The sequence below is a fragment of the Geotrypetes seraphini genome, chromosome 1, assembly GCF_902459505.1.
Source record: "Geotrypetes seraphini chromosome 1, aGeoSer1.1, whole genome shotgun sequence".
NCBI classification, from domain to species: Eukaryota; Metazoa; Chordata; class Amphibia; order Gymnophiona; family Dermophiidae; genus Geotrypetes; species Geotrypetes seraphini.
The window spans coordinates 263,658,727-263,672,533 of NC_047084.1; the positions used below are offsets into that span (position 1 = coordinate 263,658,727).

At 47.2% G+C, this 13,807-nt stretch overlaps 1 protein-coding gene across 2 annotated transcripts in view; it reads left to right on the forward strand.

Moving 5' to 3' along the window:
- Positions 1-13,807, forward strand: part of NOP14 (NOP14 nucleolar protein) — a 166,661-nt gene that overhangs the window by 67,286 nt on the left and 85,568 nt on the right. For both annotated transcript variants that reach the window (XM_033950448.1, XM_033950440.1), the window contains 2 exons: positions 1,299-1,421; positions 1,766-1,894. In XM_033950448.1, the coding sequence (XP_033806339.1) occupies positions 1,299-1,421; positions 1,766-1,894 (252 nt within the window). The remainder of the gene's footprint in view (positions 1-1,298; positions 1,422-1,765; positions 1,895-13,807) is intronic.

The following is a 13,807-nucleotide window of genomic DNA, read 5'->3' on the forward strand; positions in this document are numbered from 1 at the left end:
CATAGACAGTCCACCAGTTTGTTTCCTTTGACTCAAACAGGATGGTGGCAGCCATTGATTAATGCATTTTGTCCAGTTGGCTATCAGACTGCATTTCCTTCAGTTATGCCCAGAATGGGCTGACTCTTGAGGGTCATATCATGACTCACAATGTTAGAGCCATGACTCTGTTTGTAGCCTACTTAAGATCAGCCTCCATTGAGGAAACTTACAGAGCTGCAATTTGGTCACACATTCATTTCTCACTTTTGTCTTGAGAAGAATACACAACATAACAGTCAGTTTGTTCAGACAGTTCTGCAGAATTTGTTTGGTGGTCTAAAATCCAACTCTACCCTCCCAGGCCCATTCTTTTCTATTCCAGGCTGCACCTTCATAACTGGACTGTTTTTGTTATTGGATCTGATTGGTCTTGCCACTGCAAGTTCCTATTGATCATTGTTTTTGGTGACCCTGGTAACTAGGGCTACCCACTTGTGAGAATACTGTGGCCTGCTTGTCCTTGGAGAAAGTGATGTTACTTTGCTGTAGCAGATGTTCTCCAAGGACAGCAGGCCATGTATTTTCTTGTACCCTCCTATCTCTTCTAGGAATTGTATTTTTTTATGCCTTTGGATCAAACTGCGGGTCCCATGTGACTCAGGAAGGCACTCACTTTTATGCGGTGCAGACCTGCCAAAGGCTTCTTAAAGATAGAAGCTCTGGATAGCATTGCACCAGGGTTCCATTGGGAGATGTCACTCACTCATTCTCCAAGGACAGCAGGCCACATATTCTCACACCTGCCATAGGGGAGGAACTTCACTTTTCTTTTCCTTTTTTTTTTTTTTTTTTTTTGTTTCTATTTATTACCTTTAAAAGTGAACTAGCTCAGCCACTACATCACTTTACCTTGATATAGGGAAATTTTATAACAGGATACCTGTGAAGGAATGGAAGAGTAGCCTAATGGTTAAGGCAGTGGGCTAATAACTAGGGAAGCCAGGTTTAAAGCTCATTACCACTCCTTGTTATCCTAGCCAAGTCACTTTACCTTCTATTGTTTCACTTACAACATTAATTGTGAGCCTTATGGGGACAGGAAAATACCTACTGTACTTAAATGTAACTCAACTTGAGCTACTTTTGAAAAAGACGTGAACTAAATCCAAATCTAAATGTTTTTTTCTGTTTGTATTGCGTTGTAACCCTTCGCTTTTCTATGATTTTTAAAATTAATATCTATTACTTAAAATGAGACATACAGACATGGTTATGATATATATTGAGTGTAAATTATACTCTTATTTTTCCACTAGCCTGATGAGTATGACATCATTGTGCGGGAACTTGGTTTTGAGATAAAGGCACAGCCCTCTGACAGGATGAAGACTGAGGATGAGTTGGCAAAGGAGGAGCAAGAACGCCTTCAGCAACTAGAGGTACTAACAGAAAATGCCCATTTTTGTTTATAATGGTGGTTCTGCTTTGATTTTGTTTGATAGTATCCGCTTTAATGTTACATGTCACCACATATTTATAATAGGCTACTTTTCTTATAAAAGATCTGCTTTTGTGTATCTGTCCATTGACACATTTTCAATACACGAAGAGAGCTTGGCAATTATTCCTGAAAGTTGATGGCTGTTGGAATTTTCAGTCTGTAGTGGCAGTTTCTCCTATTGAAAACAAAGAAAATTTTATTGTTGAGATGCAAATGAATGATTTGTAGTCTTCCTTTTCTACAGATTTTCCTCTAATACCTTGTTTATGTTTTCCTTTGCAGGCTGAAAGGCTTCGCCGAATGCTTGGAGAAGATAAGGGCAACAAAAATAGACCAAAGCACACATCAGCTGATGATTTAGTTGATGGTTTTGTACTAGATAAAGATGATCGACAATTACTTTCTTATAAGGTGCAAAGTTTTTTTTATTTGTATTTGGTAAAGTTCAGAGACCAAGATGTATGGCATTTAATTGAAGAAGTGCTTTTCATTTGCTTTTTGTGTTGGCATTGTCTTTCTGACATTATAGTGGGGGTGGGAGTCAAGGGTCCTTCACTCTTAGGACACCAACAACTATACTGTGCAAATCTTTATGTAGCAGTCAAATCTTCAGAATAAGGCAGCAAGAAGGAAGATTACTTTTAATGTGGTGCATACCGTATATACTTGAACATAAGTCGATCCAAATATAAACCGAGACCCCCCCATTTCCTCCCAAAAAAGGAGGAAAAATGGTTGACTCTAATATAAGATGGGGCTTAATATTCAAGTGCCCTGCCAGGATCTACAACGAGCGCCCCCTTCCCTCCCTGCACTGCCAGGCTTTGCACCTAGCTCCCTTCATTCCCTGCCAGGCTCTGCATCCAGTCCCCTTCCCTTCTCTGCCAAGCTTTGCATCCAGCTCCCCTCATTTCCTACCAGGCTCTGCACCCAGTCCCCTTCCCTGCTCTGCCAAGCTCTGCACCCAACCCCCCTCCCTGCCCTTTACCATCTCCCTTCCTCCCGATGTCTTGCAGGCTTCCACCAGGCCTGCCGCAAGACCCGGTGGTCCAGGATATGAAGGATCCCCCGTCTCCTGTCCCAGCCTAATCTACCCCCCTGTGCAACTCCCCTCCCCCCCCCCAGCAGCCTAATCTACCCTCCGCGCAACTCCCTCCCCCCCCCCCCTCGGCAGGCTTACGGTGGGCAGGACAGGAGGAATCCTGCCAGCTGAAATTGGACATCCGCACCTCCCTCATACCTCCCCTACATACCTTTCAGGCCCCAGATGGCCAGCTGGTGCATAGAGCAGGAGCGATCTTCCTGCTCTCCTGCACCATTCGAGGCCACTGGCTGATTGGCTACTGTGAGGTGTGAGGGAGATGTGGATGTCCAATTTTGGCAGGCACAGGAAGCAGAAGGGATTCCTCCTGTCCTGTCCACTGCAAGGCCGCCAAAGAGTTAGGGAGTGCGCGGGGAGAGGCAGGGGAGTTTTGGATTCAGCCGGGACAGGAGACGGGTCTTGCGGCAGGCCTTGTGGAGGTGTGCAATAAGTCCGGGAGGGGAGCGGGTAGGCGATGGCCCGAATATAAGCAGAGACCCCCATTTTTGGGCCACTTTTTGGGCAAAAATCTCAGCGTATAATCGAGTATGTATGGTATTGTGTAACCTTAGACAGAAAATGTACTTTATATAAATTCTGAACCTGTGGCTGTTATTCCCTTCTACCAGCAGATGGAAGATAAGGAAAAAAACCTAAGCTTTTCCACAGCACCAACACTTGTGCTGGTACTGTGGGAAAGTTCCAGTATTTTTTCTCTACTTCTAGCAGATGGTTGATTGATCAGAATTGGTGCTCCTAGTCCTTTGGCCTAGCTGCTCTGCTTGCAGAGGCCAAACAGCAAGATTGAGCTTGACAGCTGCTCCTAGGTTACATGGTCTCCGGACTAGACCTGGTCAGGAAGAGCACTCTTGTCTCATAGATGAAATTATTGTGTCCCTTGGGGATGCTTAAGGCTCCCTCTGAAGATTCTCACTTGAATCACGATGGTGGAATGGATGCTCCCTGATAGATCTCTTAAAGGGATTAGGGCCCTGGTGTATTTGTATGCCTTCGCCCCTAAGGACGTGGAGAAGGTAGACCCGCTTGTCATGGCATTCACCAAGATGGCTGTCTCTGTGCAGGAAGGCTTTGCTCTCTGTGAGGTTCAAGAATTGGGTGGAGCAGCAGTGGCAACTTGTCTTCTCTTTCAGTGTGTTGAGCATGTAGACCACTATAATGTGGTGATTGCACTAGCTGCCAGAGTTTCCAGAGATTTCCTTTCTTGAGTCTGGCACAGCACTTTTTGGGTGGACATAAGAGAAGTCATTGCTTGTCCTAGATTGGCCATTGTTAGAAACAGGAAACTGGGTTAGATGGACCATTGGTCTGACCCAGTATGGATATTCTTATGTTCTTATTTGGACATTCTCTGATTTAGTCAGCTCTTTTCCCAGTTAGTGGCAATCTCTGTTGTGGGGTGCCAATGGCTGCGGCTTTGTCATTCGGTCATGGACGAGGCCTCCAAGAAGCTTCTCTGCCAGCTCCCCTTTAGGGAGCACTTGTTTAGGGTGGCCTTGGAGAAGTTGGTGAAGGATATGGGAGAGGTACGGCCTCTGTCTCCCAGAGCCGTGACCTCTAGGAGCTGCTCCAGGGGAATGAGCTGTTTTCAGCTTGCTCATTGCTCAAGGCCCTTTGCCTCAGGATCATCCAGACCCTTCAGATTGGGTTCCTTTTGTGGTCCCAAAAGATCTGGCAATGCTGGCCCCTCCTGGCCTGCCAGTGAGGTTGCACGGGGCCCCTCAGCAGTGCAGATATGGTGGAAGAAGGACAGTCTACCCCCTGAATGGGTCCAAATTACTCAGATCAGTGGGCTTTGGAGGTGGTTGGAAAGGGGTATTCCTTGGAGTTTGCTCACACTGTGATGGTCGACTTCATGGCATCCCTTTTGTGGCTTTTGTGGAGCTGCGAAGAATATGTAGCTGGACCACACAACAACCCCAGTATCTAGCTGGTGGCTTGAAGGAGTGTGAGGTAGCAGGAATGGAGGCCTTGGAGATTCAGGATGGATCTAGGAGTTATCCTGGAGGATGCTGGAAGGAATATTCAGATTGGCTCCTTTTTTGGCTGACTGACTGTTGTATTGCACTGGAGGAGGAGATTGCTGCTGGAAGAGGTAAACGGGTGTGGGTGTTGGGCAGATAAAACACTGTAATGGCCAGATTTGTAATCATGCAAGGAGCCTTAATCAGTAGTCTGTCTACTATACTGATAAGTCAGGAATCCATAGTGATATGCTACCACTTCCAAAGGAAGAAATGAACACAGCTTTACAGGTAATAGCTAAAAAGTAGACCCTTTTCAGTTGAGTGGGTATGACCTGCTTTGGTGGTACTGGTAAAGATGAGTGAAGATTGGATTTTGCAGCTTCTGAGCCTTTTTGGAAAGGGACAAAAAGTCTACTGTAATAGCAACTTCAAGTCATAGTTGTTGACAAAATAGCAGAGGTGCTGCAAAATGGAGCAGTCCTCTTCAATTATATCCATAGTTTCCTTCACTTTATCCCCAAATAAGAATCTTTTATAGTAAATGGAGCATCTGCCAACTCCATGCCCATGTATGCCTAAAGTGTGTGAACTAACCATTTCTACTAGAGATTTCGATGAAGCATATAAAGCATTATATGTTTTATATCTAAATAAGTTCTGCTAAGGTAGTAGTTGCTAGCTGATTTGTGGTGACAGGTTGGACAAGAAAGCTTGTACCTTTTGAAAGACGGTATGTATATATTGTATTTGTACAGTTGAGCTAAAGTGCAGGCAGATAGGCTTTCTAGTCTTCAGGCATAATGCTATTTGAGAACTTATTGGGTTTTTTGGTTTTTTTTGCTTGCTTCATATGTAGGTATTCAATTCAACAATCCAGATAAATTTTGATTACTCACCAGCCTTTAACACAAGTGAAAGTGCCATAACACTTATTCTAGTACAATAGGTGAGACATTCTAGACAAGTGGGTTATTTCCCAATGGCTGCTAGCCATTGCAAAAGTTAGAGGAATGGTCTAATGCCTGGCAACTAAAATTCAATGCAAAGAAATGCAGAGTAATGCATTTGGGGATTAATAATAGGAAGGAACCGTATATGCTGGGAGGAGAGAAGCTGATATGCACGGACGGGGAGAGGGACCTTGGGGAGATAGTGTCCGAAGATCTAAAGGCGAAAAAACAGTGTGACAAGGCAGTGGCTGCTGCCAGAAGGATTCTGGGCTGTATAAAGAGAGGCGTAGTCAGTAGAAGGAAGAAGGTGTTGATGCCCCTGTACAGGTCATTGGTGAGGCCCCACTTAGAGTATTGTGTTCAGTTTTGGAGACCGTATCTGGCGAAAGACGTAAGAAGACTTGAGGCGGTCCAGAGGAGGGCGACGAAAATGATAGGAGGCTTGCGCCAGAAGACGTATGAGGAGAGACTGGAAGCCCTGAATATGTATACCCTAGAGGAAAGGAGAGACAGGGGAGATATGATTCAGACGTTCAAATACTTAAAGGGTATTAACGTAGAACAAAATCTTTTCCAGAGAAAGGAAAATGGTAAAACCAGAGGACATAATTTGAGGTTGAGGGGTGGTAGATTCAGGGGCAATGTTAGGAAATTCTACTTTACGGAGAGGGTGGTGGATGCCTGGAATGCGCTCCCGAGAGAGGTGGTGGAGAGTAAAACTGTGACTGAGTTCAAAGAAGCGTGGGATGAACACAGAAGATTTAGAATCAGAAAATAATATTAAAGATTGAACTAGGCCAGTTACTGGGCAGACTTGTACGGTCTGCGTCTGTGTATGGCCGTTTGGAGGAGGATGGGCAGGGGAGGGCTTCAATGGCTGGGAGGTTGTAGATGGGCTGGAGTAAGTCTTAACAGAGATTTCGGCAGTTGGAACCCAAGCACAGTACCGGGTAAAGCTTTGGATTCTCGCCCAGAAATAGCTAAAAAGAAAAAAAAAAAAAATTTAAATTGAATCAGGTTGGGCAGACTGGATGGACCATTCGGGTCTTTATCTGCCGTCATCTACTATGTTACTATGAATTTAATCTGATTTTCTTTTACCCTCCTGTACTTCACTGAGAGCTCTACTGCCATCTGTTGTTTTTTTCCCTTCTGAATGTGAGCCTGAAGGAATGTTTCTGTTCTGCTCTCCCCTTTTTCTTATTTTCTTCTGTGCATTTTCATCCCTTTTTGGGGTTTTCTTTGTGCTTGGAGCATTTCTTTAGCTCTGCCTCTGTAGCAAACACGCAGACTCTGGTCTGCAGCTGACTGGCTGACCCCTGGTGGTGCCTGTTAGCCAGTCTGAACATAAGAAATGCCTGCACCGGACCAGGCCTGGGGTCCATCCAGTCCGGTGGTCCGCGCACGCGGAGGCTCAGCCAGGCTTACCTGGGCGAATACCTTAATCATTTGTATCCCTCAATGTGTCCCGCAAGAAGATGTGCGTCCAATTTTACCTTAAATCCTAAAATGATGGTTTCCTCCACCACATCCTCTGGGAGAGAGTTCCAGGCGTTCACCACCCGCTGTGTGAAGCAGAACTTTCTGACATTTGTCATGGCCTTGACCCCTCTTAGCTTCAGTCCATGACCTCTTGTCCGAGTCACATTTGACAAAGTGAATAACACTGTTTCATGCTCTCCATCCTTTCCCCTTGTCGGTGAGCGAGCTTGCTCCATTTTGTCGATTCCTTTTAATATTTTAAAAGTCTCTATTAGATCCCCTCTCAGTCTTCTCTTCTCAAGGGTGAATAATCCCAGATTTCTGAGGCGTTCTTGGTAGCTCAAGTTCTCCATACCTTTTACTAGCTTTGTCGCTCGCCTCTGCACCCTCTCCAGCAATGTTATATCCTTCTTCAGGTACGGAGACCAGTGTTGGACACAGTATTCCAAGTGTGGTCTGACCATTGCTCTATAAAGCGGCATTATGACCTCTTTCAATCTACTCGTGATTCCCTTCTTTATCATGCCCAACATCCTGTTAGCCTTCTTCGCCGCCGCCGCACACTGAGCCGACGGCTTCAGATTCCTGTCTATCAGTACCCCCAGGTCCTTTTCCTATTCGCTCTTCCCCAATGTTATACCTAGCAGTTTATACTCCTGCTCCTTGTTTTTCCTGCCCAGGTGCATCACTTTGCATTTTTCTACATTAAAACTCATCTGCCAATTTTCTGCCCATCTCTCAAGTTGGTTCAAATCTCTCTGGAGTTCCTCGTTGTCTTTTTGTGATCTGATTGCCCGGCAAAGCTTTGTGTCATCTGCAAACTTGGTGATGAGGCTGGTCGTTTCTTCATCCAGGTCTTTTACGAAGATATTGAGTAAGATAGGCCCAAGAACCGAGCCCTGAGGCACGCCGCTAGTTACTTGCTTCCAGTCCGAGTACTCCCCATTTATGCCTACTCTTTGTTTTCTGTATTCCAGCCAATTTGCTATCCATCTTAGTATATCCCCTTCTGTTCCATGACTTTGTAGTTTTCTGAGAAGTCTCTTGTGTGGTACTTTGTCGAGAAGTCTCTGCATTTGCTTCTTTGGAACTCGGGCCCATCCCCTCTTTTTCCTCACCTTCTGTTTAGCAGGAGTTCGAGCGCATGCTGTTAGGTGGCCTTTGGAGGCTCAATGGTGTCTTGCAGGTCGCCGGCTGCATTTTTGCCACCACCCTTTCCATTAGCACATCTGTTGGTCCGCAAGGATGGAGGTACAGTCAAGCACTGTGTCTGGCAGCCCGAAGATCAGTGTCGAAGAGATACTCCTTAAATGAGGCAGTAATTCTCTGATTCCAGTTTCTGTAGGCAGGCTGCAGCATATTTCTTTTTTTTAATTTATTTATTTATCATTTTAATGCATCCTATACAAGATGTTTAAAGAAATACAGAAATATATTGTTCTCTTAGTCATATTACATACTAAGAATTGAAATTTAAACATCCATATAAAATCATATAATACAGTCCACAACTTGGGGAGAAGAGACAAGATGAAAATAAAACCCCTAGGGAAAGGGGAAATATACAAAGGAAACTGAAAACTTTAAGAAATAGAGCAGTCAGATCTTACCTATCCAAAATAAAATTAACCGCATTATTAACCTGTATCATTCGGACTGTGTAGAGATACCTTTACCTTCAAGGAAAAAACCTAATTGGGTAGGTTCAAAAAATATATATTTACTTCCCTGATAGGAAATAAAACATTTACAAGGAAATCGCAACTGAAAACTTGCCCCCAAAGCAATCACCTTTGATCAATATAACAGAAATTCTTTCCTTCTGGATTGCGTCCACCTCGAAACATCCGGAAATATATATACCCTTTCCCCCAAATAGGAAATCTGCTTTAAATTGAAATATAATTTCAGCAACATCTCTTTATCCTGAAGGAATACCAACGAGACCAATAAAGTTGCTCTTCCCTGAATTTCAATATCAGAAGACTGCAGAATAGCGGAAACATCTAATTGAGCATTTTCATCTGCTGTAGCTTTTTCTTTCTGCACTTGTTTTATATAGTAAATTCTTTGTATCGGGGGAAGACTTACTTCAGGTACATTTAAAACATTCAACATAAAGTTCTTAAAATGTTCTTGAGGAGACATAAACTTGGCAATCGGAAAATTAAGAATCCTCAAATTTAAATTCTTCTGCTGATTTTCCAGGTTTTCAATCTTCCTCAAAATCATCATTTTTTCTGTTGTTTGTTTGGTAATTAAATTCTTAGTCTCTGTTGTTGCTTTATCTAAATTTTTTAATTCCACTTGGTGTTGCTGGGTAATAGTCTCTAAGGAGCTTATCCTGGAGGTAGAATTCTGAGTCATAGTAACAAAGTTAGAACATACCAGGTGAAGATTCTCAATTGCAGACCAAATGGAGTCCAGGGTAACAGCCTGTGGTTTCACCAACGGTCCAAGGAGGGAGACACCCGCTGACTTAGGCACAGCTCCTGCTCCAGCGATGGAAATCTGGGCCCCTGCAACCTCCCCACCGCTGGCCACTGACGGCTCCTCTCCCCCAGAACGCTGCCTCTCCAACGTCGGGATCAGCGTATCTGCTGCGTGTTTCACTTCTGGGTCAACTTCGGAGAGAGAGCAAGCCTCACCCCACACTCCGGGGGAGCCCTCTTGCCAGTTCCGCTGCAGCGAAGATTCTCCGGGAATGGGAGGGGTGTGCGGTCCTCGCGGGCTCAGCGAGAGTGACATATCGCTGTCCAAGCTGTGGATTTCCCGTTCCACAGCAGCGGAGACGCCCGATGTGGAGGTAGGGACTGTGTATGCTGTTATCACAGTCTGCCTCGGCGTCGAGAAGCCCGGGGTAGGTAGAGGGATACCCCTTGGTTTCCCTCTTCTTTTAGGCATAAGAATATCGTTGTTTAAGGGTAAAATAAAGAAATTTTCCCCCTCAAAGACGGGAGTGCTTCTCTCAGCGTCCTGCTCCTGGCGCCATCTTGCCCGGCTGCAGCACATTTCCAGCACAGGTCACAGTGAGTAGGGCTGTTACAGCTTGTGAGATAGATCGGAGAGGAGTCTGATTTTCACAGTTTTACAGGTTTATGCTTGTCCCCCTGTGTTCCCCCACCTGAAAAATCCTAAAATCACCGATTTTTTACTTGAGGTGAAAAATGTGATTTGGGGGCAAATTTCATAACAGCAGCCATCTTGGATTTTTAGCGATATTTTTTTCAAAAGCTCCCTGCACTTCAAAAACTGCTTTTGTTGCCTCAATTCTTGTTGGGATGGAGTCCTTGGTTTCTTCTGCTTCATATTCTTGCCAGGATTGCGCAAATTTAGCGCCTCCAGAACGACCTTGTGCCACGTGGCACACCCGGGACAGGTGGCAAGGCCATGCTTAACCTCTCCTTTGTCTAAGCAGATGTCTAAATGGGTGGCTAGTCTGTTGAGGCAGCCATTTCTTTGAGGGGGGGGCTCGGCAAGACTGAAAGTTCAACACGAAAGGACGTGGATGCCCCACAGCCAAAGAAATGCAAGATCAAGTCATCTGCTTCCCAAGGTCCGGAGGCCTCCAGATTTTATGAGATTCTTGTGGAATTCCTTTCAGGATAGCTGTGCTGCTCCTGTGCAGTCCCGCTCCATCTTGGACTTGTCTCTCAGTGGTTTTGCCTCTTTAGGCATGTCCCTTCTCAGTCAGCTGCTGTTCCTGAGTTAGCTGACCCTGATTTGGGAGATTCTTATGTTGATGGTCAGCTTGCAAACCCCTTATTTTTGGGGGATGTTTTTCCTGTGGCGGGGGACTCGGGACAGTATGCCTATCCTTCGGATCCTTCTCTGACTTTAGAACGTGGGGACAATCCCACAGTTCTGCATTTATTTAAGTCTGCTGCTTTACCTGATCTCATATCGGAGATTCTGCAGGAGTTGAATTTGTCACTCAGCCGGCTCCTTCTACTTTCTCCTCTCTCCTTTGTGGAGTACGAGCTGAATCCTCCGCTTTTTCCTGGCATCCAAATATGAGCATTCTGATCTCTGAGCAATGGGATTCTCCAGAAAGCGCTTTCAAGGTGGTGAGGGCTATGTCCCATTTGTACCCTATGCAGCAGGATTACCAGCAGCTTCTTGGTCAGCCTAAACTGAACTCTTTGGTTGTGCAGGTGACTAAGCGCACCTCCCTCCCAGTGAGGGTGGTGTGCTCAAGGACATGCAGGACTGCTGTGTGAATGTGGTCCTCAGGAGACTCTTTGAGGCAGCAGCTTTGGGAGTCAAAGCTGCCTTGGCAACATCCTTTGTCACGTGTGCTTGTTTTTCCAGGCTGCGTACTCTGGAGAGTGAAGCTGTAGAGCTCCCTCAACACCTTTTGTCTGGAATAGATTGTTGCTGATGCCCTGTATGACCTTATGTGGGTCCTGGGTAAGATGTTGGCATATTCGATATCTGCTTGCTGAATGCTCTGGATTAGACAGTGGGCCAGTGATTCCACCTCTAAGGCTACTTTTGCTAGGCTTCCCTTGACAGGGCTATTGTTATTTGGCAAGGGCTTAGATGATCTCATGCATTCTGCAGTGGACTGTTGCCCTAAGACTCTGCCTGACAGCAGACCCAGAATTTCTAAAGGTTCAGGGTGCTCTGATTTTTGTGATTCCAGGTGTTCTCACCTATATTAAGAGATTTTCCCAGGGCTACAGGTAGAGGTTCTCAGGCTCCAGGCGTAGTCAACCTTCTGCCTCCCGTTTGGCTTCCTCTGCCAAAAAGGTACAATAACTCCAGGCTGAGAGAGGTCTCTATACATATCAGAGCAGATTATCCCAGGACAAGCAGGCAGGTATTCTCACTAGTGGGTGATGTCATCCGACAGAGCCCCGATACGGACATCTTGCAAGCATGTCTTGCTTGAAGAAACTCAGAAGTTTCGAGATGCCCGCACCGCGCGTGCGCCAGTGCCTTCCCGCCCGATGGTCCGGGCGTGTCTCCTCAGTTCTTTTTCTTCCGCGGAGCTGAGAAGTCTATCTTCAATTTGCGCCCATTGAATCTCTTTTTTGCTTTCTATTTTGCCGCGGGTTGAGTTCTTTTGGCTCTCCTGTGCATTTATTTCTTTCTTTGATTTCTTTTTTAAAAAAAAAAAATAAATAAATAAATAAATAAATTTTTCCTTCCGATACCGGGTCGGCCGCGTAGCTGGGGCCCCGCGCCTTCGACCTTGCGGCGGAGCTTTTCCGGCCTATGTCCCGGCCGATTACCGGTTTTAAAAAATGTAGCAAGTGCCAGCGCGCGATTTCGCTCACGGATCCTCATCGACGCTGCTCACAGTGTCTGGGACCGGATCACTTCCCGAAATCGTGCCGGCCTTGCTCCACTCTGACGGCGAGAGCGTTTAAGCGCCGCTGTCTGCTGTGGGAGTCCATGTTCAAGATGGAAGCTTCATCGGATCCTGCAGCTTCGACATCGACATCGACGGGTGCTTCGACTCCTTCCGCGAAGCCCTCTGCTTCCCCGGCTGCTTCGGGCCTCCTGAAACCGGCATCGTTCACACCGGTTTCGGCCCCGGCTTCGGCGCCGGTGCCTTCCTCCGTCTCCTCGGAGCAGGTATCGACCCCTACAGTTCCACCGGTGGTGCTCAAGGTGCCGAAGACTGGCAAGCAGAAGCACGCAGCACCGAAGGAGCGCGGAGACCGTGCGGAAGGGCCCCCTTTTGGTGCGGATCCCTCCATATCGGCTTCGTTGCGGTCCCTTCTGGAGGCTCAGTTCGTGGAGCTCATGCAGACCATGGGGCCTCGGCTGATTGCCACCATCCAGGGTGACCTCCCAGCTTCGGCTTCGAGGGGCGGACCGCCCCCTCCTCCTCCTCCTCGCCGCACGACCTCGTTGCTCGGTGAGGAGGAGCGGCGAGCGGTGTCCGGGTCCTCGAGGAGGTCCTCCGTTAGTGCTGTGCCTCCTTTGGAACCGATTCCCTCGAGGAGGGCCTCCCTTAGTGATATGCCTCCCTTGGAGCCCATCCCCTCGAGGAAAGCCTCGTTTAGTGACCTGCCTCCCTTGGAACCGATTACTCCGCCCCATGACTCAGTGTGGCGTCCACCTTCGGGGCCACCCAGTCCTGGGCATAGCAGGAAGCAGGACGAGTTCTTCCGAACCCCCTATCAAGCCTGGGCGGCGTCGGGGGAGGCGCCGACTCTTCCGCCTCTGCGATCGACGGCATCGAGTCCGATCTGCTCCTTGGAGGCGTCTGACCCAGTTTCTCACAGACGGGCTCGATCCCCTTCCAGGCATCGAGAGGGGCATCGATCCAGACATTCTTCGAAGCATTCCTCTCGGCACTCGACCGTCTCGCCTCAGAAGAAATTGCCTCGGTTGGGGTATGCTGCTTCGACTGGGTCTCCTCCTACGGGCCCGGAGTTCGAGGACCCCGAGGTTTTCTACTCGTCCTGTTGCTCGCAGGCCTCTCTGGAGCCTGAAGCCTCTTCTTCTTCTAGTCCGTCTCGCAGACCGGCGACGGCGGACCAACTGTCCTTTTCATCGTTCCTCAGGCAGATGGCAGATGACATGGACATTACTCTCGATGCTGGGTCTCGATATTCCAAGGAGTACCTCGATACCATGCACTTGCCTCGTCCTCCGGCAGAGTCCTTGCGGCTTCCCCTGCACAAGCTCCTCGACTAGACCTTCATGCGATGCTTCGAGTCTCCTTACTCTATCCCTGCGGTCCCTGGCAAATTGGATGCGCGGTACCGCACGGTGCATCATAAAGGCTTCGAGGGTCCTCAGCTTTCTCACCAGTCCCTCCTGGTCGAATCCTCGCTCAAGCGGTCTCATCCTGACCAGGTCTATGCTT